Below are 26,483 nucleotides of genomic sequence, written 5' to 3'. Positions count from 1 at the left end.
TCAGGATGAGCCTGAGGTGTTCCTTTAGCTCTGTGGCCTCCGCACACCTGCACCCCCCCCCCCATATCCCTTCCCCATGACTAGGGATCCTATAAGTGCATCTAACATTCTTGTTGGATTTCATAAGGCAAATTGGAATGGTCCATCAAATAACAGACGCAGGGTATTTGCCTGAGCATGGTGATAACTGGCATGGAGGTCTCCTACAGGGAAGCATGGGGAAATGGGGGGGGGGGAGAAGACAGTCTAGAACTTTCCTCCCCATCCGCACGCCCACCCTCCTCACAGTCACAGCAGCAGCAGATTTCAATGTAATGTAATTACTTTAATAATACATTTCTTTAGATTTAGAATTGCTCTTCTAAATTTAAAAAGCTTGGTCAGCCAATAGTTTGGCAGTCTTTTCTTCCCGAATTTGAACCATTGCTTATTTATCTATCATCTTGAATTCCTTGACCAATGCTGCCTTGCTGAAGCATCCTAAGTTCATTCAGCCATCATCGGATTCCAATTCCTGGGAAACTTCTTCCGATGAGCTGTTCCTATGGATCCGACCATCGCTCTTCATACTGTGGAAAGTCTTCTTGAAGGCCTCCATCATGGCGTGGGCCAGCTTCTTGGCCTCGAGCTTGCTCTCACACTCTACAGCGTGGCAGTCCATCTGGTAGGACAGGTCGTCATTGATCTCCCTGTAAACCCAGGCGAAGATGTTGGGGCTCACGTTGTGGTCGGCAGTGCAGTAGGCAATGCGCGCCACCTGGAAGGTATCCATGTGGACCGTGGCTTCACCTTTGTGGTCAAGGTGATGGAGCCAGACTTGGAATGGTCGGATTTCCAGAAGGGCATTGGCTGGAAAGACATCTTCTCGGGCTAGCGTGTGCTTCTTCCAGAGCTCGATGACTGGTTTCTCTGTGCAGCCTGACAGAAACTGCATGCCTGTGGTAGGGACTTTACCCAGATAGGTAACCTGCAGAGGGAAGAGAGGAAGAAAAAGGGAAAGGTCAATATTAGGCTCTTCATTCTAGTTGTTCACTTAGATGTTCTCAGTCACACTGTCACTCTGGGCACGTGGAGAGACATCTTTCCAGCTCCTTAAAAAACAAACAAACAAACAAACAAAAAAACTGTCATCAGAATTTCTACCTTTTCTCCCTCACAAGTTGAACACTTGGTAAAGGTATTGAAATGCCTTAAGTAGCGCTGGATTTTTAAAAAACCTAATTTCTAGAGACCCACTCTCCCTCTCCTCTCCCTACCCCTTTTTTTAAAAAATTCAAATTAGAGTAAGAATATCATCTTTTTACATAATTTGGCATTTCTTTAAAATCATAAAGCCGTTTAAATTTTACTTTCAACCAAACACATGCAGAATTTAATGACAGGAGGAAGTCAAAAGGATGCCGCCTCTGAAAAAAACAATCTTTATTAAACTTGTCTCCTTAATCTCTTTACAATTCTCTGAGTGTTTGATTTCACTTAAGCTTTTGCTTCTAGCAAATGCCAAGGACACAAAAACTGTTCTATTTACATTATGGCTTAAAACATAATTGTTTTCCCCAACTCCCCCACCACCAGCAAGATAAATTTTTAAATATAGCAACGCTCAGTTGTTTTTCAGCCTAAACAAGTTTTAAACTGATGGGCATCTGGTTATAGTGATAATAAAGGAAAGATCCACAGATGGGTTAAGACTAGAATGCTGGCTTATCAAATAGCTAGATGGGCAGTACGAAAACAAAGACAAATAATTCCAAGTGATTCAAATAGTGTCTTTTTTTTTTTAAAGATTTTATTTATTTATTTGAGAGACAGAATGCACGCACATGCCCGTGAGCAGAGGGAAGGGGGAGGGGGAGAGGGAGAAGCGGGCTTCCCACGGAGCAGGGAGCCCGATGTGGGGCTCGATCCCAGGACCCCGGGATCATGACCTGAGCCGAAGGCAGAGGCTTAACCCACTGAGCCTCCCAGGCGCCCCTCAAATAGTGTCTTTTTAAACACTTGTTTATTATCATACTAAGAAGGGATTTTCATTCTTTCTCTCTCGTTTTTTTTTTTTTTTTTTTTCAGTCATCAAAATGCATGGAGCTGACACCGTTGGACAACTGGCATTATGGAAATGCATAAAACTGAAGAAATCATTTAAGAAATAACATGAAATAGCATATAATTAGGTTCAAAATTGGTGACACAGATGTAAATACTGTCAATTTGAGGAAGACAAGATCAGAAAAAGGTCCATGGAAATGATGAGAAAGGAGATTTGGGCACAATGATTCCAATCAATGTCTGTGTTTAGTGGGGCTATAAAGGCCACATACAAAAACACAGAAGTTAAGTACGATTGCATTTTTTTCATGGTTTATCCCTTAAACAAGAGTTAATTGGACAGCCCCTTTAAAAAATAACTTCTTTGTAAAGAGACACAGTGCTGCACATTCTAGGAATACTTATCAGGAACCTATTATGCACAATGGCGAAGTGCCAAAGGGGATGGAGAAGGAGGGGGGAGATGGAGAGGTCCAAAATCAATAGGATGGAGGTCACTGGTATTTGCTCACAGCACAGTCTTTGAAGCAAGCAAAGTTGAGATTTACATCCTAGTTCCACAGTTCACAAGGTGGGTGGTTCTGGGCCAAGCGCTAACCCTCTACCATAATTAATAAGGCAGACCGTGAAAAGGGCAGGCGAGGGATACAGGCAAAGCACCCTGAGGATTCAGAGGAGGGAGTGATGGTGTCCTGCTGACGGAAGGCCTCAGGGGAGAGAGTCACTGGATTTCAAGACATGGGGTCTCAAACGCCAGGTAGGAGAAGCGCATGAAGGTAGTCAGAGAAGGAGGGAGCAGAAAGGAAAGGGGTTGCAGTGGGGAAAGCCCTCCTCCACAGAGGGCAGCCCTGGAGAAGACACAGGAGGTAAGCTGCCACGGGATGAAAGCAGGCTAAACTTTGGAAGACAGCCCTGCATGCAGTCCAAGGAGCAGGGACATCCCTGCTCTGGAGGGAATGCCATGGAAGGTCTACCGTCCCAGAAGCGTCTGGGTCCGAGCACGGTTGTGAACTTGGAAGACTTGCCTGATGCCAGGAAGAAGAGATGGGAAGGGCTGGGCAGTAGCAGAATGCTGAGACAGCACATCCAGGAGGCAAGAGGGCCCGGATCGGGAGTGGAGTTCGTGCCGGTGACAGGAAAGGACAGACGGAGCCTGACGGGGACGACATTACAGAGATGGGACTGACAACACGTGGCAGGAGATGGAAGGGGGAATTGACACAGACAGACACCCCCACAGGGAGAGCCACAGGTTGGATGGCTCCTGTCACTCTGGGTATGAGTAAATGTACAATACAAAGTTCGTGATTTATACACTTGCTGCAAATGTGCTTTCTGTATAGGGTACTTTGTGATACCTTTATTCTTTTTTAACAGCTTTATTACTTTTTTATTGAGGTGAAATTCACATCACATAAAATTTAAAATTCCCATCTTAAAATGTGTGATTCAGTGGCATTTAGTAGTCAAAATGTTGTACGACTCTCAGATCTGTCCAGTTCCAAAATGTTTTCACCACCTCCAAGGGTGACATCATACCCATGAAGCTGTCACTCTCTATCTTCCCCCACCCCCCCAAGCCCCTGGCAAACTCCAGTCTGTTTTCTGTCTGTATGGGTTTACTATTTAGATTTTCACATAATATGCGACCCTTTGCATCTGACTTCTTTCACTAAGCATAATGTTTTCAAGGTTCATCCAAGTGGTACCATGTTGCAATACCTCATTCCTTTCTAGGACATCTTTACTTTTAGAAATTCAAAAGAAAATGGGGAAACTAGCTTCAGTGCTTGAAGTAAAAGTGCATTCTTTCTTACTAGCCACTGAAACTAGAAATAATCATACTTATATTTGATAGAAACAGCCTTCAGAGAGAGGAAATCTCCTTCAATTTGCTCTAATCTCACATACACACATACACACACACACACACACACACACACTTTTTAAAAAAGTTATCCAGCCAATGCCTTCTAACATGATATAATTAAGGGATGAGCTTAAAGAACTTTATTAGAAGTTGTAGATAATTCACTCCAATTGAAAGTGATTTCATAGTAGTAAATATGTGTAACTCGGAAAAATGTATTCCTCTCTTATAAATATTTATGACTTGAAAATTGAAGATTTTAAGGAAATGAAGCTTTATTTTGGAAGTGTGCTTGAGAGAAGGAGGGGGCAGAGATGAGTAGCCTGAAGAGCTTACTAAAATAATAACAAAAGCTACTTTTAATATGTAGACATATATAAAAACAATTTTAAAGCTCTGAGGTAGGACCATAGGACATAGATGTAACCTCTTGATATTAAACTTATTATGAAAGTAATCTCCCTTCAGTGGCCCAGTTTCACCAAGGTCACCTGGATAGCACACTGCACATCAAGCACGAGGTCCTAAACCATCATTTATATATATATATATATCACGGCCAAATCAAGCCACACAGATCCTGAATAAGTAGTACCTAATGTTTGCGTCACACTTTAGACAAAAGGCCCTTTGTGTCTACCAGCTTCGTTGACAACCCTGTGGATCCGTGGATCAGGAAGGAATGTGATTACCACCAGCCCATTTTCTAAGAGAAGAACCCTAGGTCAGGTGGTGGCACTAGGACACGTACTCTGTCCTGCAAGGTGCTGGGCTTTCAGGTACATTTTGAGGATTTGTGAGGAAGAGTGCATGGAAAAGACATCCTAAAAACATACCTGTTGAATTCCTAAGCCACTTTCCTATTAGATGAGAGCTGTTGCCACTGGAGTCCACTTATGAGCCACTTGTTCATTTTCCCCATCTTTTGACTATAAGAGAGATTTTGGATTTCTGTGAGCACCCTAAATGCAGTGGGTTCTCTCAAAGAGTGGATAGCATTCTTTCATGGGGTGCTTTCGTCAATGACACTCTTTTCCATGCCATTAGGGGCCTAGGCCGTTCTTTACAATTTTATTCCTTGTTGTATAATTGCAGAAAGACTCAGAAAGCTTCTAAAATTCCCAGGTAAAATGGAGCACAAATAACAAAATTACATACACACACACACACACACACACACACACACACATATTTAATATATTTAATATCCATTTATAATATATGATTTCTAAAACTCAAGAAAATATAGTCTATTTAAAATGAAATCAATGAAAACAAACTGTTTAATCTCAAGAGCTGCAAACTTTTGGCATCTTTCCAAAAGCTTTCTGTGAAAAGAGAAGCATAAACGTGTTCTACCAGTACTAATCCTGAATATTCCGTTAGCTTCATCTTGCAAAGAATTACTCAGCCTGCAGAAGAAGGAGAGCTAAAAGTGGAGGGGATGACTCCTCTCCACTGTGATAGTGACAGGGGCTTCCAAGCACACCGGTGTTCACTGGGGCTTCCACCACAATTTATGTCAGCCCTCGATTGGGATTTTCCATGGAGACTACAGAAGCTGCAGTGGACAGATAAGCCCTTTGTACAAGCACAGAATCAACAGACATTCTCAGGACATGCCAGAAAATGGCTGATTGTATAGATAAGCAGCTCCAGTCCTGCTGCTTGATAGGACTAGGGTCTGCTCACCTCAGGCCTTGGTAAGGCTCTTGGCTGAGTCTCCTCTTCAGTGAAATGAGTTATCTCTGTCCAAACCCTTCTAGGCTGTCCCAGTCATGAACTGTTCTCTGGTTCCTACAGGATCTAGTCAACATAAAACATGAGCTAGAGGGTCTTGGGTGCCTGGGTGGCTCGGTGGTTAAGCGTCTGCCTTTGGCTCAGGTCCTGGGATCGAGCCCCACGTCGGGCTCCCTCCTCGGCGGGAAGCCTGCTTCTCCCTCTCCCACTCCCGCTGCTGCTTGTGTTCCTGCTCTATCTCTGTCTCTGTCAAATAAATAAAATCTTAAAAAAAAAAAAATGAGCTAGAGGGTCTAAACTGATGTCACTGGGTGAACCTTGGGAACTCAGTGAAACCTGTTTTGTTGCCTTTGTGGAGTTGATGATGTCAGAAATCCCAGGAGATAACATAAATACAAAGAAACAATGCTAAGTTGTCATTTCTTAAAGAGACATGGAAAAAGAATTATCTGCATGGAGTTTCCCTAAAAATGGAATGTAAAATGATGACATGATGTACCAAGACAGTTTCCCCTCAGAATGACCCCTTTAAATCAGCCCTGTTATCATCCATAATGGCCCGTGTTCTGGAATTCTCACTTTGTGCACTTTCCCCTCATAAGTCAACTATTTACTACCTGCCTGTGCATTCACTAACCTTCCCCTAAGTTCTCCAGAGTCTGCCATTAACCCTTACTGTTGACTCTAAATCACTGGAAAAAAAACAACAACTATTCAGGCTTTATTAAAAAAATGTTAATTTCTCTCTTTAATTTTTGATATATAGTGTAATAGAAAAATACCTATGGCTCTGTTTTTCAAGGGAAAACTTAAAGTAAAAACTCAAAAAACAAAATCAACTCTCTCAAAATACCAAAGCTTCTTTATGCTGTGCATTCAGCCATGTCCTCTACCAACACGAGGCCACAGGATCTATGTGTGTCAATAAACAGAAACCCCCAAATATAGCGTGTTATCTCTGTGGCCTTCCAAATCAACGCTGTGGCAGGGATTTACTCTCTCCATAGAGAGAGAGATCACTTCTTGCCACAATCTTCCTTGTGCAGGAGACTTTCTTTCACACCCCTCTGTGGGCACTTCCTCCCTAGGAGTAAAAACACAGGACTCAATGTGCAAGGCGGCTTCAGGAGGATCTGCTGCCAACATAGCTGTACACCGTTTCAGGTCTGGTGAAGCAGAATCTTGTTATTCCTGCCCACCTATGAAAGAGGTGAATGTTTTCTAGATGAATAAGTCCCTTCTGAGCCTCATCCTTATGGGCTACAATCTTCCAGAGCCACAGAATAGACGAGAAACCTTGAGTCACTAAACTGGTCACTAAATGCCCAAAATGGTAGACAGATTTTTTTTTTTTTTTTTTTTAAGTTGTCGCCTCCCAGGGTGTAGGAACAAAGGGACTCGGAAGATGGCGGGAAGTCTTCAGGGGGAGTAACAACCAGTTGGAAATATGCAGTAAATATTAACATCTTTTCTATGGTTGCAGGAACAGGCATTGGGCAAGAAACTTATTAAGAATGAATCATTCAGAGAGAAATAAACAAGCAGAGCAAAAAAAAAAAAAAATGAAAGTTTTTCCCCATGTGTCATTCAATGGCATACACTGCTGCCTCAGACACAGACGGTTGCAATGTGTGTGAATGGGCTTTACCCAACCCCGACTGAAAATATTATTGGAGAATATTCACAACGTGTGAAAATCCATAGAGGCCATGGAGCTGAGCGGCCCGCCAGAGTGTCTGCCACAAGCCCAGTGTCAGTCAGGAGAGACTAGTGTCCTCAGAAGCTCTCCTTCCCACCCGGGACTATTCCAACAGCTCAGCCAGCTCTCCATTCATGAATCACCATTCTTTCTTCATCTGTGGCAAAACAGACTCTGGTTGCCTGACATGGAGCCTTCTGGCCAACCAAGCTAGCACCATCCCTTCCTCTTGGTGCCAGTCAATATTTCATTCTGGCCTGAAAACCCCTTGTTTAGGACCCTGACCCATCTTATCCTAGACCAGACAGTGGGATGGTGAGGCTAATGACAGGGGCCCCAAAATAAAGAGGTGGGAGAGAACAGATGATCACTTAAAAATCCAAGCACCTGGCTTCCTGGAGATCTTAGACCTTCCAAGCTGGACATACCCAACTTCACAACCACACGAGCCCAGCTTCGGTTCAGTTTACTGTGAAGTTTCTACAGGATGGCACATCCAGATCAAAGCTTCTCCAGAGGCCTTTCTTGGGATATAAAAATCCTTGGTGTTCTTTCATTGTCTGTAGGAGACTTCCTGACCTCTGCTGACATAAAATAATATGATACGAACTCAAGAAGGAGAATACTTGACTGGGAATCCTAATACCCTTTGGGTTATAAGGCAGAAGATAAGAAAAAGAAGAGCCAATCCTGAGTCAACAGCAGAGTCAAACTCTTCTCCTCTGATATTAATTCCTACTGCATTTTGTGGAAAAACGGGACAGAACATTGAGAGTCACAATCCCAACTTGAATCGTTTCCTTCCTTGCTGGCTGCAGAGAGGCAGGCAACCACTAGACACTCTGAAGAGTGGGGATGGAGCCACATGGCAAGTTCCTAACAATCCCCAATGCAAAGACAGACATAATGCTAATTATGACCCGGAAACTGTATTACAAGTTGTAAGCCATGAAGGAAGTATTAAAGAATAAATGCTGTCCACAGGGAAACCTATGAAGTCATTGTGAAAAGAAAATAAAGTAATAAGCTTTGGGCTTGAAAATTAAATTGTTTTCGAAAATTAAATCTCTTAAAGGACATTCATTTGATAAGTATGTATTGAGCACCTACTAGGAACTAGAATCAATATAACTCTCTGCCCTCTTGTGAGGCTTATGTTCTCAGTACACAGACAAAGGTTACAGGACTAAACCTGCCATGGGCAAGGCTAGCTTTAGCGAGAAGAACACACACATGCTTCTGTGAGCATTTTCAGTGAATACAGAAAACTTCTCTTGGGTTCAAAAAGGTCTTTCATACAGCACAATGGGGACAAAAAAAAAAAAAAAATCCCCATTTAGAGTCCATTCCTTGGATCAAGCTGTGTTCCGTGAAGACTCATTATTTTTACATTCACTGTGGTTTTGGTTCCTGAGATGTTGCTGTGGTGGAAGGGCAGGCAGGAGAGGGGCTTTGGAAGAGCATCAAGGGAGAAGGGAAGGTGAGTAGGAGCTAGGAAGATAGAGAGGTAGAAGCCCAAGGCGGACTTTGCCTCCCAAACAAAATGGCCTGGCAACTAGAACGCCATTGGTGACTTGACACTTGCCCTGGACAGAAGGGGTTCTTGGCCTCCCTTGACATCTATGTCTTCACTCTCAGTACGTTCCAGGCACATAAACTGATTGGCCTTTAATGAATTATTGGAGTAAAACAATGCATTGTTTTAGGCTACTCAGTATCTATTCCACTTTTCTTAGATTTCTCCTTTCTTCATTTTGGAGATCCAAATAACAAGCGTTCCCAGTGTTTAAACCCAAAGTATTGATAATTATATTGCAATAAATTCCTGATGATTCAAAGGTGTATCATCAACATTCTCGGTCTTCAGTGCTCAATGGGGCCATTCATACCTGCCTAACACCATCCCTTTGTTGCACATCACACAGCTGGTCCCTGAAAAAAAAAAAAGATGTGGGACACAGCACTTCTACCCCAAGGACCAGATTCTTCCCTCTACCCCAATCTTCCCTGAAGAGGCTCTAGACCCTTCTTTTAATTTTTTTTTTCTTTTCATTCTTACGTCATCTATCTTCTCCCTGGCCACTTCTTCAACTGTCCACACTGAGACCCATCGGGAACATAGAAAGGTGACAGACACTCTGCCAGGGCTTGTTTAACATTCAAAAAGGAATTTGGAATCAGTTAAACTGTCCTTAACCTGAGATGTGTTTGCATAACTCAGGGATTTAAACAATGATGCTAGCTAGCATCGATAATTGAAGGAAAGAGAAAAGAATGCATACTTAATATTCAGATATCCTATTCCTAAGGAATTTTGAAATGGTGTTTTACAAAGCAAACAATCCCTATTTCAAAGAACAATTCCAAAGAGCAAATATTAAGCATGTGCTGTGTTGGCTCCAACCTTGCCCTTGTGGGTGGTATATATACCAACAAGCCAGACAGCATGTGATGCGGAATTGCTCTGGGAGCCACACGCATGGTGAGTTGGGCTTTACAGATCCCTCAACAAAGGCAGGAGAGCCTCAAAAGGCCAGCCTGAGAGGCCAGGGCTCAGCTCTCAGCAGACCTGGGAATCCCTTCTGGTTACCCCCCAGGGTCCTACTTCTCAGCCCTTCAGACTTCTGTGGGGCATCCCTAAGAAGCCCAGATGATTCTGGATCAAAATGAGGATTTTCTTCTCCAAAGTGAATCTTAAGTACCACTCTGGGGCCTGTTTTTTTGGCAGACCTCTTCAGGAGTAGACCCAGCTCTCCTTTGGTTAGACAGGGATGAGGAGCAATTGTTGCCATTTCCCTTAAGGCTATGCTTTGAAGTCTTTGTCTTACATCTGTTTGGCCAGGTTTAGTCGGCTGACCCAGAGGCAGAGGATGAGACTGGTGACCTAAGGTAAGCCTGTCTCAAACAGCACATTTTTGTTATCCCCAAGGGGATGGTGATGACCTGGAAAGGCTCACAGACTTACTCTTAATTTTCTTCTTAGCATCCATGCTGGCAGTACAAATTAGGTTTTCCTTAAGCGCATATCCTCTGGTGCACATTTATGCATATTCCTTTGTTCAGTAATATTTATTTATTTCAGTAACTTTCCTAAGGTCATAAATATTAAGAATACTTTTCTTATTGTTTAGCAAGTCTTTCCAAATATTTCCATGTGTTATGTTGACAGAATCTATAAAAATATTAATAGAAATTTTACTGGGAGATGGTTTCCTTTTATTATGTAAATGTACATCATGGGGGGGGGGAAGTAAATTTACTAAGACCCAACATCAAAAAATAATTAAGTACTATTTTTGCACTCTAATAAAAGAGACAAACATTGCTTCGGCTGTTAAATACAGCTTCTGTCTCACAATTAGGTGTTTAAATGATAGATTTGTTTCTATGATTCATATTACTATAACTTCGTTCCAATGACGTAGAGTGATTTGAGATGCTGTGCCCCATCTTGAGCTTATCAAACAGTACCAATGCGTAATTTGTCCTGTCAATTGGCTCTTGGATGTGTGAAGTTGGAAATATTGTCATTGTCACTGTCAAAGACAGAAGCGATTTATCTGGAAGGCACTGAAGTGTGCCCCTGAAGACAAAGTCACTTAATAAAAGTGACACCACATTGAAACATACATCCCCTCATCAGGCCCCTTCTGGTGAGCTGGCTCAAGGATGGTCAAATCCGTCCCTCAGGAGGACAAGAGCAATTAATTTCATGACAAGTCTGATATCTCCCCTTCTGCTTTCAATTCAGGGGAGTATCCTGGAGAGGGATAGACATTCAGCAGAGTTCTGCAAGTCCCCAAAATGTTCACAATGAGAAGATTCTCGAAATAATAAATCAATATGGAGCACACTGCTTGAGAGGTATCCTGACAAATGGATTCAAGGGAGAAGCACGGCGGCAGGTGAAAAATGTCACCAAGTTTGCTCCTTGTAGCACTTTATCAATTCATTTTGCTTCATGCACAATTCATTAGAAATGGACCAGAGAAGGCATTAAACATTTAGAAAGAATCATATCCAGACAACATTTGGTTGGAGGTAATAAAATAAACACACCAATCTCTGGGCTGTAAGTCTTGAGCTCTTAATCAAAGGCCAGTGAAGGTTTGCAACAAGAGAGGTACACTGAGGCGAACAAAACATGGAATTACTATGTATTCCAGAGAAATGAACACTTATGTTCAGACAAAAACCTCTACACGAATGTTCATAGAAGCTTTATTGGCAATAGCCAAGAAATGGAATCGGTCCAGATGTCTTTCGATGGGCAAATGGTTAAGTAAACTGTGGCACAGCTCTACCATGGAATGAACCATTGAAATACACCTGCAACAACCCAGATGGATCTCCAGGGGAGTTCTGCTGGCTGAAAATAAACAATCCCGAAAAGTGACATACTGTACGATTCCATTTGTATATCACTTTAGAGATGGGGAACAGATTGGTGGTTGCCCGGGTCAGGGGTGGCGTGAGGGTGTGGTTAAAGGAGAGCAACATGAGGACTCACTGTTGTGAGGGATGTGTTTAGAATCTCCACTGCGGGGCTGGAAACCTGCCTACACTCATGCAAAAGTTGCATAGAACTAAATACACCCTCATCATGAGTAAAACTTGGAACAGCTGAAAAAGATGGGTGGAGTATGACTGAGGTATTACATGACAGTTTTGCAAAGTGTTACCATTGGAGAAAAGTGGGTAAAATGTTGGGGAACTCTCTGGATTCTTTCTTTAAAAAAAAAAAAAACATTTTATTTGGGGATGCCTGGGTGGCTCAGTCGGTTAAGCGTCTGCCTTCCGCTCATTATCCCAGGGTCCTGGGATTGAGGCCCACATTGGGCTCCTTACTCAGCAGGGAGCCTACTCCTCCCTCTGCCTGCTGCTTGCCCTGCTTGTGCTCTCTTGCTGTCTGACAAATAAATAAACATTTTATTTATTTATTTGATAGAGAGAGAGCACAAGCAGGGGGAGCCGCAGAGGGAGAGGGAGAAGCAGGCTCCCTGCTGAGCAGGGAGCCCGATATGGGGTTCGATCCCACAATCCTGAAGGCAGACGATTAACTGAGTGAACCACTCAGGTGCCCCTGGATTATTTCTTAACAACTGCATGTGAATCAATTATCCCAATAAAAATATCAATTACAAAAGTCATCTCATCCATCTTATTAAGAGCTGTTTTTCTAATAAAGATATCTTTTATTTATAATTACTTATCAAAATTTGTAATACATTTATGCTGTTCTGATCAATGCATATGCATATTAATTGTATGGATAACTCAAACCAGAAGATATTTAAATTTAAATACATATGGTCAAAAAATAATTTTTTGAAAATTTCCATTATTTACATATTTTCCTTGCAGAAGAAATATGACAGGATGGGAAATAAATGATTAAACAACATTCTGAAATCCATTCTCTCCCTTTACGGGGGGGGGGGGGGGGGGAGGGGGGCGGGGGGAGGGAAGGGAGAGTGACCCGAGAAGAGAAAGAAATGGTCTGGTTTAATCTCCTTGTCAGCTTGTTAATGACAGACCTTGTGTCATTTGCTAGCAGGCAAGTCCTTATCTATGGAATGCTTTTTGCAGGGTGTACCTGTTTGCCTAGAATCGTTTGTGGTAAACAAACCTGAAATCTGTAGAGTTACAGCACAGGGCTTCCAGGAAAATGTCTCTTAAACTACATAACTAAGTATAAAATGGAAATCTCTCAAGGTTTAAAGGTCTCTCCTCCATATAAGTACTATAACCACATACAGTATTAGGTATCTTCTGTGTGATCTGGGCTAGACCATCTTTGGTGCAGCAAGAAGGGACTGGAAGAGACTCACTGACAGTCCCAGATCTCGCCTTGTTTTGCTTGTGCTGTTTCCTTGAAATTATTAGTAAAGTTGGTACTGGATGAAATTTCTGATCTGCACATCCAATCCTCTGTGTAATCTCATAGGGTGATCAACAGCCTTTGATGCAGACCCTGATATTATTTTAGGATGACCTTTGGTGGGGTTGCAAGGGCTGCAGGGGACAGAAGGATTATAAGAGACCAGGAAGGAAAAGAAATGCTGTAGAATTTATGATGGTTAAAGAAGAGCTATTATAAGTAATGCTGCTGTGGACATGGGCGTATGGATATCTTTTCCAGTTAGTGCTTTCATTTTTTTTTTAGATATATTTGCAGAGGTGGAATTGCTGGATTACATGGTAGTTCCATTTTTTTTTTTTTTTTTTAAGACTTGGAGCTTGAACTTACTACCCTGAGATCAAGACCTGAGCTGAAATCAAGAGTCAGACATTTAACCGACTGAGCCACCCAGGTGCCCCATGGGTGGTCCTATTTTTTAATTTTTTGGGATCCCCCATTCTGTTTTCTATACTGCGGCTGTACCAACTTACAATCCCACCAACAGTGCACAAGGGTTTCCTTTTCTTCACATCCATGCCACTTGTTACCTCTTATCTTCTTGATCATGGCCATTTTAACCGGCATGAGGTGGTATCTCATTGTGTTTTAATTTACATGTCCTTAATGACTAGTGATATTGGGCATCTTTTCATATACCTGTTGGCCTTTCGTAGATCTTCTCTGGGGAAATGTCTGTTCAAGACCTTTGCCCATTTTTTAACTGGTTATTTGTTGTTGTTTCTGTTTGTTTGTTTTTGCTATTGAGTTATAGGAGTTCTTACATATTTTGGATATCAACCCCTTACGTGGTTATGCAAATGACATGTGGTTTGACATTTTTTTTCCCCATTTCATAGATTGCCTTTTGATGGTTTCTTTTGCTGTGCAGAAGCTTTTTAGTTTGATGAGGTCCCACTTGCTTATTTTTTCTTTTGTTGCTTATCTTTTAGGTGTCATATCCAAAATATCATTACCAAGACCCAACAGCCAAGACATGGAAACAACCTAAGTGTCTACTGATTAATGGATAAAGAAGTTGTGATATATACATATATATTATTCAGCCATAAAAAATTGGGGAAATCTTACCATTTACAACAACATGGATGGTCCTTGAAGGCATTAATGCTAAGTGAAATGTCAGAGAAATACAAATACGGTATGATCGCACTTATATGTGCAATCTAAAAAAACACAAAACAAACAAAAATCCCCCAAAAAACAAACAAAAAATGCCAACTCACAGACAAAAAGATCAGACTTGAGGTTACCAGAGTCAGGGATGAGACAGAGGGTAATCTGAAGGATGGTGGTCAGAAAGTACGAACTTCCGGTTATAAGATAAATAAGGCATGTAATATACAACATGATGACTATAGCTAACATTGCTATGTGATATACAGTAGGATGGTTGTAAGATAGTAAATCCTATAAGTTCTCATCACAAGGAGAAAATTCTTTTTTTCTTTTTCTTTTTATTGTATCCCTGTGAGAAAATGAGTGCCAGCTATACTTAATCGTGGTACTCATATCACAATCAAACCATCAGGCCATATGCCTTCAACTTATACAATGATGTACGTCAATTATTTCTCAATAAAACTGGAAAAAAATAGTGCCTGACATACAAGTGTACTAGCATAAGTTGAAGAAAAAAAAAAGAAGAGTAAGTTCATGATATTTTTTTAAAGAGATGCTAGTTTGGGGCGCCTGGGTGGCTCAGTCTGTGAAGCATCTGCCTTCAGCTCAGATCGTGATCCCAGAGTCATAGGATCTAGCCCCATGTCCAGCTCTCTGCTCGGCATCCCTCTCCCTCTTCCCCTCCCCCCTGTTCATGTTCTCTCTCTCTCTCTCTCTCTCTCTCAAATAAATAAATAAAATCTTTTAAGAATTAAAAAATAAAATTACAGTATTTTAAATATGAAGGAAATTATATCCTTTGCAACTGTTTAAATGTACAATGGAAATATTCACTGTGTAACTTAAAAATGCATAGTCAACTATAATACTGATTTATTTTGTAGAAAACTGAATGAAACCCCTAGAATATGTCTTACCTGACTGATTGTTACTTAAAATATCTACTCATAATTAGAGAAATGCTAACTAAAACTATACCGAGATGCCTTTCTCACTTACCAGACTGGTAGAAATAAAAAGTATGGCACACATTGTGTTCACAAGGCTATGGAGAAACAGACACTGTCATGTAGATTGGGGTACAAACTGATAAAACCTTTTTAGAAGGGAATTGGTAACGTAGAACAAAACTAAACAAGATCAATGAATACCCAGCTTGGTGCTAATTTAAATGGAAAATAAAAATATTCTTATAAGCATACATAGTTGAGTAAACAATCTTGAAGGTTAAATTTAGGTTTTAGATACATGCAGCCAAGAACCTGTTTTTGATCAAAATCACCCCATTATGCTGACTGGATCAACCTATTTCGGTGATAAGTGACAAAATACTATTCTAATTGTCCTGGTGCACGTGTGTGTGTGTGTGTGTGTGTGTGTGTGTCTGAAATAACACCTTTGACAATCAAAATCTGTAATCACTCAAGAGCTTTACTGTATTTACCTTCTGTTTCCAAATAGGAACCCAATGCATGATGTGAAAGTAATTTTTAATGACCAGCCCCATCATGTGTTTATATTATTAGTTAAAAGTCACCTTGGAACCGTAACTTCCTTGCTATTCAACTATTCTGCTCCGCTCATGGAAATACTGTGACTGATAACATTGCTACTATTCACCTCCATAGTAGAGTTATCACACTGAAAAGAGTCCTAAGAATTCTCCTACTAGATTTCTTTGTAAGAAAAGAGAGTGATATCAAATATTTAGAAATACAGGAGCAAGGACAGAGGCTTATGCTGTAGCTTTGAAGAGTGTCTGGTTAAAGTCATTGCTAATGAGTGTATTCTTAAGAGGAGAAAAAATAAAGAAGTTTCTCTTTCAGTGTTGGGAAAATAGGAATAAGGAACGAAGCTGACTCACAGGAATCTTTTGAGATGAACGACCACTTCAACAAGTACAATTATTTTTAGTAAGAGCGTACTTGCACTGGAGCAAACATTTCAAATCTTGATGGATTAAGGAAAAGCAAGAAGCTCTTCTGTTATTTTTCAAGAAGCACCTGCTCAGGAGCCAGAAGAGTCTTATTTGCTGTCACAGTAGAGTAATCCAGCAGGGCAAAGTCATGATCACTGCCCAGTAGACAGACTCCAAATTGCTTCCCCCTGGTTGGCTCAGCAGAAGAACAAAGAGCCATGGAGACCATCAGCCCAAGTAAGCAGAAAACTCAACAAGGCAACTGGAGGAGGAGACCTGTGAACGGCACCAGAAGGAAAGTCTATGTGGCCAGCAAGGGAAGAATAAGGAAAACATCTAGTCTACATCCTTTGAAATGGGTCTGATTTTCTAGGCTCCAGAAACCTCAGACACATAAAGCAAAGATACAGACAGAATGACTTCCAGATCCAAGCCTGGAAAGCAGATCTCTTTTTTAGAAGAATTTTATTTTCATTGTTTTAGGAAATGTCTCTTTATAAAAGGTGCATACGTTCCCCCATAAATGTACTGCATGTCCCATGTGGGTCTTTGTATATTGACTTTTTTGAGCTCTCTCGACATGCTTCTGATGAGTTTCTGTGTGTTTCCATGTTCTCACTCTCTCTCCATCACCAGCCCATATCTGGGAATTCACAGTAACAGCCCATGTTAGAGTGTAGACTCCCAGAATCCTAGTATGGGTACCATATTAACAGCATATGACACACTGCCTGAGCCCATAGAAAAGGAATAAAAAAATCAGTTAACTCTCCTTAACTTTCAGCTTTTTAATGGCATGATAACATACTCAGCATTACTATTTTCAAACTCTTAAAATTCAGGCTAGTTTCATGTGAGGAGTTTATTTCCTTTTGGATGTTGGTCTATTTGTAATGGGGATAAAATGTAATAATAGTAATTAATAACAATAATCATCCCAATTAATAAAATGAATGACTGGTATCCTGAGAAAATAAAGATATCAAGGAAACCTGAAATATAGCCAACCTGATATTTAAAGGTGTTTTAAAAATAATTTTCCTCACTGATTGGATAAAAGGAACAGGAACAGGCTGGTGGTAGCTTTAGTTTGTTTAGGGTTCTCCTGCTTTGTTCATGGCTTCTCTACTGTTAGGCCTCTGTTACCTCAGTTGGCAGTGATGTCTTATATTGTTGGATCAGTGCTTTTCACAAAACTGTGAACATGCTCAGAAGGTAAGGAGTGGGCACCAGTATTCACGGATAGGCTGTGCAAGAAACAAACAGGTAGGGGCCAGAGTTTGGGATAGAAGTGAGATGATACGAAAACCTTCCTTTCCTGGCCCCAGCTATGATGAGGAGTTTCTGGAACCTGGAAGGACACTTCCGTTAAACAGCAAATGTCTCAGGCCCAAGGTGAGATGCCTTCCCTGCCTGCCCTGCACTCTCCCTCTTGGACTGGCCCTTCTTAGCCATCTCTCGTAGCCTTCTGTCAGTCACAGACTCCGTCTCAGGTCAAGGGGAGCAAATCTTTGTACTGCCGTTGAACGTTCCTTGTTCCTTGAATTTGTGCAATCACAGAATTGGCAGGTGAGGCTCCCTCTGTGACAGCAAGGCCTCCATTGCCTGCCTGAAGTGCCGATGGCCCAAATCAAACCTGACATTGCCTGTCTCTGTCCACAGTCATTCTGTTCTGCCTGGTGGCAATTCAATCCAGGGGTTAAAGGAGAAAATGGCCTTTGGAGCTTCTTACTGATTCCATCAAAGAACCCACTCACCCTACCAGGAGCCACACTGCAGCAGGGCAATATATTCCTTCCACCGAACAAATAGATTCAGTTAAAAAAAATAAACAAGCTGGGAGGGAGGCCACAATTTTTCACCAGTCAAACCTTAGTCTTAATACACAGACCTACACACTCCCCCAACTTCCTGAAATTCCTTCCCTGCAAAGCTTGTTGTGTGTGAATGCTAACAGAAAAGTTAACATCACCAAATTAGAAATGTGTGATGTGTGCACGTGCAAGTGAAAGAGAAAGAGATGAAAATGCACTTTGTGGGCCAAGGAAACATGCCCCAGCTCTTCTTCTTGTAGAGGCATATAGTGGGAAAATTAATAGACCTGGTGAAATCTTATGGAAAATAAATTCTAATTTTTTTCTCCTTAATTTTTAGGAAAAATGCAAAATAAAACATAATTTAACCTGAGGTAATGAAAACCTCTAACTGAATTAAACTTGCCACTACCCACAATAATCCTCCAAAAGCAAAAGACAAGTGAGATGTTTACTCTTCTAACTAGAAGCTTAGATTCAAAGAATGGCTCCGAACAGAGTCACCTCCCTAAAATATTTGATCCTTTGTTAGATTTTGGTTTGGACAAAAAAATTTTAACTTCATGATTCCATTTTGCTTTCAAAATACATAGGAAATTCATCAATTTAAACCTTCTGACATACAGTTCAATGTCTACTCACTATTGCCCTTATATGAGACTTAAATCTCCCAATAAAAAAACAAACAGCTTCTATTGCCCAAATTAATGTGGCAAGATCTCCTATCATCTTGATTGCTGCAAAAGAGCTCCCAATAAAAGAACAGTTAGTTATTTTGGGGTGCCCAGGAAAATCCCCCTATAACCCCACAAAGCTTATCATCACCATGGGCTTCTAGAACCATGGAGAGTTTGACTCAACCTGGGAAAAGGGCTTCTGTCGCAGCTCTGGGCCACTCTTGCTCACTTGGAGCTACACAGCTACATTTTGCACTCAGTATGGTCCCATTTTTCTTGAATTAATCCCTCACTCTCCTAGCAAAAGGAACTGAAATCCAGGCCAAAGGTCTGCACTGCAAGTAGACACCACACCAGCCTCCTCCACTTCATTCCTGGCCAACATGCCCAAAGCAAACTTCTCCACAGAGCTCCAGTTCCAAACCGGAAGCCCTCAGACACCAGGGGAGGGCAGGCAGAGAAGTGATTTTTGTACTAATCAATTCTGAGCCCCAGCTCAGCCAGGTATGGATGACTTATTGACCCCACAATAAGATAAAAGCAAAACAAAGCATAATCCTCTTCATTTAAAGCCAATACTGCACTAAGTGATGATCTGATTAGGAAAAAAAAAAAAGGAATAAAAACAAAATGAGATTTTTAAAAATGACAATATTCAGTTTTATGTCACCAGGAAATTAAGTTTTTAAAAAATACTTAATATTTCTAATTATTTTATTTATGGTCTCATCCCAAACACAAAAATAATAATGGTACCTAATATTATGGAGTGATAACTCTCAGGCACTGTTTTATGTTCCCAATATATGAATTCACTAATTCTCACACAGCCTTGGGAGAAAAGTACTGTTATCATTCTCAATTTATATAGGAAAGACTAAGGCACAGAGAGGTTAAGGCACTTGGCAGAGGTCACACGAGAAGTTTGATTTCAGAGCCCAGTTCTTAAGTACCTCTCAGATCGCTTCTTTGAATCAAGATGGCATCTGTATTCAGCCACTCCCTCTTTGCTCAAGTGCCTTCATACTAAGTAATGAAATCAAAGTCTCCCCTTATGATATATAAATATCCCCTTAAAAATATTTTGCTTTTTCGGGCGAGCCCTTAAGTGGCAGATTACTTCTCGATACATTCTGTATGTGGTAGCAGGAGTTACCATTTTATGACTCAAAGAGTGTCTTCCTGAGTGTGGATAAATGGTTGAAGCCACATGCTACAGCATCTAGCAATTTTCTGTCATTCAAAAAACCCTCCTAACTGACCTAACTTAATGGAGACTCCCCTAACTTAAGAGTTCCTTTTGGAATAGCACCATCAACAGAACTCAGCCTTCTTTATTACCAAGATTTGTTCTACTCACATCCTCTGGCCAATCCTCACTGCAGTCCCAACTCTCTAAAAAAAATTTAAGAAAGGCTGCACACTGCCTGGTGGGAGGGTCCCCCAAAGGAGACAGTTTCTCTGTTGCAAAGGAGAGTTAATCCTTCCTGGGCTGACCTTTGTTTATTCTTTAACAATACTTCTTCTCCTCCATAGGAAAGAGGGAACAGGGCAAAATGTGCAACTTCAAGGTGCTGGCCAGAGTAGCAGGGGTGGTCCAAAGATTTGTCCTAAAGGCTTCACTCCAGGGCGCTAACCAGGGCAGGAAGGGGCTATGATGGGGCAGAAGTCAAAGAGAAAATCAGAAGCGGTGGCTAATGGTGTATATTAAAATGATAATGTATGCTACGCTAAGTTTTTTATAAATGCAAGATTGTACTTTATGCTTTATTTTTAGAATTTTAAACATGAAATATGTTAAATATGGACTTTCACAGATTTTATTTTATGAATTCTTCACAATTTTTAAAGTAACAGTATCTGAGGTGTTGTGCAAAATTTATACTGCAGTATAGGGTACTGTCATTTTGCTGGAGTTTGGCAATCACCACATGACCCAAGAAATTAAATGCAAACTTGATTGTACACTAGCATTTTTCCAAGAAAGGAGTCATTGCATTAATCAGTAAAGGATTAGCATTGCAAAAGAAGAAAAGACATATTGCCTATACTAAATTCCTAGAAGTAGAACTATGGCAGCGATGAATATGAATACTTTTTAAAAATCTTGATGTATATTTTAAAAGTGCCTTTCAGAAACATTTTGCCAATTTTTATCCCCAATAGCTATGTATGAGACTCTTTCCACACATACTTTTCAACAATGGTGATCATTACCTTTAGCATCTTTGCGATTTGACAGATGAAAAAAGTTACCCTGCTATTTCTTGATTGCTGATAAGATTAAATTTTTTCATATGTTTGTTGGTGAATTTTACTTCTCCCCTGGTGAATGACCTATTCAATTTCTTTGCCCCTTTTTGTTTCTACAGAGGGTTGTTTATCTTCTTTCCAGTATTTGTATCTCACTTCATTTTACATCCCACTCCGTTGGCCAATATGTCCACAACAATAATAGACAATACTGGTGATAATGGCAATCCTCATCTGTAGCCTGAATTTATTTGAGAGGCAGGACAATTCCAAAACATCAGAAATGCACCCAGGAGCAAATATAAATAGATAAATGCATTTCAACAACTTCTCTGTTACCTAGTGATTATCAGTAGCTCAGATAACTGATAACCAAGAGCTCAAAAGACAATACAAGAGGCATGTTCCAATTTCTTTCCCGAGTTTAGCAGCTCAGAAATCCTGACATTACTTTTCTGGCACTCAGAAGATCACAAGAGACTTGCTGACTGTATTCATGCTGTTTTAAAATTCAGAGGGGGGAAATCAGAAAAAAAGTCATCTACAAAGAACACACATAACTAAGAACAATTGGCTACATTACCTAGACACATCGAACAGACTTTTCCCCAAAGCACCTAATTCTCTATCAACTTAGTTTATCACAGTCTTGGGAAAAAATTTACACACCAAGATATATACATATACGTATTTATATATACACATTCACATCTACATGTATGCATTCATGTGTAATTAACCTTACACAGGCAAAATTCTACAAATATTGATCATGGAAGAGGAAAACTGTGGAAAATTGCCAAAATAATAAGTCATTTGCCTATAGAACTTTCCCAGATGACAGCTCCTGTTTCTTTGGGTTATCTTTTTGTGAATCTCAAAAGAAGTGCCTTCCCTGAAGCAAGACGAGAGACTGAAAACATATAGCCATACAAAAGGCACTGCAGCCATAGAGGTGAATTCCCCCATTCGAGCATGCAACTCTTCGTTTCACATCTCCCTCATGTATTACAATGCAAAATGAGGGCCGTGACTGATCAAAACTTTGGAGATTTCTCTGGCTGTCAAAATGTATGGCCTCTCCAGCAGAGTTCTAAAATTGCATCAATTCTAAGCTGGGAAATCAAGGGCCCAGGCAGCAAATCCATGATTCTGAGGTGAGACAGGCTCTCTACATCAGGAGAGGTTTTTTAGGCTATGTGGAATAGGCTCATTGGTCCTTAAGATTTCCTTTCTAAAAAGTCCATCTTTCACAAATAAATAAATAATAAAAAGTCCATCTTTCCAAATATTTACGATAAGTACACTCTCAGTTCACAGCATGTTAACTGCCAAGGAATGGTGGGTTTGGAAATGTCCCACGAAACCGAGGCCACTCTACATCATGCTGTGTGGATATTGGTGTGTGCATACAGAATACTTGTATGGGACTCTTACAGAGACACACCAGTCCTGCCATCAGCCAGCTAGCCATTCAGTGTCCCATCTCAAACAAGCAGGGAACCTGGGTATAAATCACTGCAGGCTCTCTTATGAATAAGCCATGACACCACTCCCACCTTGGGAGTGGCCTCAGGGTTTATTTAAGTAATTTAAGGCCAAAAAAAAAAAAAAAAATCACATGCTTTAATGTCAATCAGTGCTCTTTAAAAGATAATTTTTTTGAGCATCTCCTACCATTTTCTATGAGGAAAATAACCATTTGCTACCCATACATTAGCAACCCAGCAGGCCTGCAATGCAACAACATAAGAGAAAAGTTTGTACAGAAATTTGGCAGGAGGGCCAATCAATAAAGTGGTCTGCCTCCAGTGTCCCTGAACCCTTGTAGGGTTCTCTACACACTCCCAACTATGGACACAAATCCTGAGCTCTGCACACTCTACCTCTGCTTGATGAGCATTTCATTTCATGTGCAAACCCCTATTTTTTCCTTTCTCCTACTGCATGGATGAAACAAACTCAAACTGTCTGTCCAGAGTTTTATAAAAAGGAATGGAACAAAAATGAAAACAAAAAGAAAATTTTAATCCATTTAAAGAGATGAATATGCAAAAAACAACAGCTTTGGAAGCCCAAGATAATCCAAATCCTTATCATTAACTGAATGGCGGATTTTTTTTTTTTTTTTTGAATGGCGGATTTTATCCCAAGTAGTTGGGCTAATTAGCTGCTGCCTGGTCTTGGACAAATGACTGAATCTTGGTTTCCTCATCCACACAATGAGGATTCATTCAACAAATGTTTGAGTGTCTCTGCTCTGCCAGACTCTGAGAACACAGCAGTGGGGGAAACAAGACCACTGAAGCTAACAGTATATTACGTAATACAAGTAAACAACATCTACAGAAAAAAAGTCATCTACAAAGAACACACATAACTAAGAACAATTGGCTACATTACCTAGACACATCAAACAGACTTTTCCCCAAAGCACCTGATTCTCTATGAACTTAGTTTATCACAATCTTGGGAAAAAATTTACACACCAAGATATATACATATACGTATTTATATATACACATTCACATGTTATGTTACGGGGAGGAAATTAAATGAAGGGATATGAATTAAGTCCACACTCTGTAAAGTCTCCCAACGCAACACAGCAGGGCTGGAGGTGTTGCCTTCATGATGGTTACAAGCTGATGTGGCTCAGCTCGCTGCTCCAGCTTGGATTCTTCTCCTCCAGTTCCGGAATCCTTTCTTCCTGCCTCCTGTTATCTGGTGGATAACACTTCCCTGCTGTAGCACTGGACTAAATCCTTCCCCTTTTGTCTACAGACCTAGACCAAATAGTTCTCTTCAGAAAAGCTCCAGCCCCTTAGTGAGAAGGTCAGGTGTACCCTCTAGTCTCCAGCTCACCAGAAGGACAGGGAAATGTGAGTGCTCAGAGTCCCACAGAGGCCTGGAGTCTTCCCAGCTCAGGCTCTCATTGGAGGACACTGGTTAGTTCCTGCCCCCACTTCCATGAGCAAAGAATAATTTTACTAAAGCAGTTTAATAATATTATGATGCCAAACTCTTCAGAATTTGGGATACATGTAATTTATATATGTTAGCGCCTGTGCATCCAAAGGTTACAAACGGCCCAGAAGAACAAACAAACAGAAAGTCATCTTCTCGAGGTTATTGGAAAAAAATCACACAGAAATACGTGTATATGTGTGAGGGGGCTCATGTTTGAGCGCTCCTGTCAAAGAAGCTTTAGACTTCTTTATAATGCTTGCTGTGAGGAGTAACTGTCCTGCTACATTTTCTCTTCTAAAGATAGTTCTATTTTCACTATTATGTTTCGTAGTAAGTTTCCATAATAAGTTTCTACTCCTCTGCAGGGCTGATTGACCATTTCTACCTGCTACCAAGGGCCTTCTAACTAACTGCTGGGATTTGGCTCAGAGACCGCCTTTTTTCAACAACTGGGGATTGATAATAGCACTTGCTGCTTTGAAGACAGATTTACCGGTTGGGCCATTCTCTCCTCCAGAAGCCTTTACAGAAGAAATAAATTTCCCTGGTTATCCACTGTCTAATTTGGCCTGTGGGAATGTTCCTTTCAAACAAGGAAAAAAACTGAACTCAAAACTACCTGAAGGCTAACTGGCAGCTCACTGGGATGAGAGACAAAGCATTTGACAGTAATTCCGGGCAGTTCCATGTGAATATTGATGGCAGACGAAGAAAAAAAATCAGCAGAATTTTACTTTATGGTAATTATGAGTTTTCTTTGTAAGCAGAAACTATATTTAATAAAGGGCTCCAACATTAAAACACATCTTTGTCCCGAACAATTTTTATTTTTTAACGTGTGCCAAATGTAATTTTTGTGAAAACTATATTTCAGTAAGTAAATAATTTTAAGTGATATTTTAGTCAGCTACAATGAAGAGCAACAAAAGCCTCTACCACACAAATCTAATAGAACATTAGTAAACATTAACGTAATATAACCACTTCTAGCTAGAAGACACATTTCTGTCAATTAAAACATCCGTGAGGCATATAAATGTATATCAATATGTAATACACATGGGCCATATTTTGGTTCGAATTGTATTAACTTCTCTTTTTCCTGATTGGACATTCCTCATAAAACTAGGATTCTTGTCTGAGTTTTTAAACCTATTAGGGGAAGCAGTTTAATTGAACACCACCAAAATAGGATTTTCAAAAACTGTAAACTCAGAAACTATAAATACATTACACTGATTAGAGAATGAAAAATAAGCATTTGTTCATTCAAAACAAATATTTTCTGCGCATCTAAAATATGCCAGACACTGCTGTGGGCATGTGGAGACAGAAGTGAATAAAACAGACAAAAATCTCTGCCTTCATGAAGGAAGAGAAAATCGTATCTTCCTATCCGCTGTCGTCCAAACTAGAGCTGGTGGTACCCACCATTCTCAAGGCTCCATCAGCCTGAAAGGCAGTTCTCCCACAGCGACCTGGACAGTAAAGCCTCAGGTACACCCTCTCATCATGCACAGAGTTCAAATTCACTTCATTTTATACTGACCAAGGCTAACTTTAACCTTCCAAATTGGATGACGGCTTTTGGACATAATACAAAATGGAATTTTGTGGTTTATCATTACCTTGAACAATTACTCTGAGGGGGCTTAACAATGAAATATCGAGTGACTGTCTGCTCCCAAGAAATACGTTCTTTCTAAAGTTAAACCAGTAGTGGAAACCCAAGCAATCAGTCGAGGCAGACCCATGATCCAAGTTTTGGAATGTCTTGGGAAAGGTTTTAGGATTAAGATTCAGAAGAAGTCTGTTGAATCCTGGAACAATTTCAAGAAATGAAAATTTTCTCCATTCCTCCCCATTCATTCAATTCTTGTTTTAATCATATGAATGGACAGTAACCAAGGACAGGAAAATTACAGATTAATAACTATAGAATGGGGGGTTTTATATGCACATAAGGATGCTGGGCCCTTTTTCAAAAAAAGAAGAGTCTGCAATCAGGCTGGAATCTGTGATTCCAGCATAAAGTGATCCCCCAACAATACGAAATAGCAGATAACTAAGTGACGGGTAGTTTGGTATAATCCATATACCCGACATGATGTCCTAAGAGGCAAGGTTGGACAAGATTGAGATGAACTTGCCTTGAACAAGGGGGTGAATAGGTTAAAAAGGACAGACTGCTCATAAGGCTTGGCTGAGGAATTAATCACATGCACATGTGGAAGGAAGAATATCATCTGACTGCAGTAGGGTTCGTGTTTGGAGAGAGATAGCATGTGATGCTGGAGATGTAAGAGATTATGAAAGAACCTGATGACTTATGAGGGTTCCGACTAGACAGAATCAGTAACAGGAAGGATGATTTGGTAGGGTGAATCAGATGATAAAAGCAGTATTTCTTTTAAGTAATCCCTATTCTCAACATGCGACTCGAATTCATGACCC

At 40.6% G+C, this 26,483-nt stretch overlaps 1 protein-coding gene across 1 annotated transcript in view; it reads right to left on the bottom strand.

Annotated features, from left to right (window-relative positions):
* Positions 1–287: 287 nt before the first annotated feature.
* PID1 (phosphotyrosine interaction domain containing 1) overlaps positions 288–26,483 on the bottom strand; it is a 217,483-nt gene continuing 191,287 nt past the window's right edge. The window contains exon 3 of the mRNA XM_028105213.2: positions 288–967. Within this exon, the coding sequence (XP_027961014.1) occupies positions 491–967 (477 nt within the window). The 3' untranslated portion in view covers positions 288–490. The remainder of the gene's footprint in view (positions 968–26,483) is intronic.

This window comes from Eumetopias jubatus, unplaced genomic scaffold (assembly GCF_037043125.1).
Source record: "Eumetopias jubatus isolate StellerSeaLion01/CBP00866 unplaced genomic scaffold, mEumJub1_p1.0 scaffold_3, whole genome shotgun sequence".
NCBI lineage: Eukaryota > Metazoa > Chordata > Mammalia > Carnivora > Otariidae > Eumetopias > Eumetopias jubatus.
Note: the sequence above shows the minus strand (reverse complement) of the source record. Positions and strands in the feature narration are given on the sequence as shown.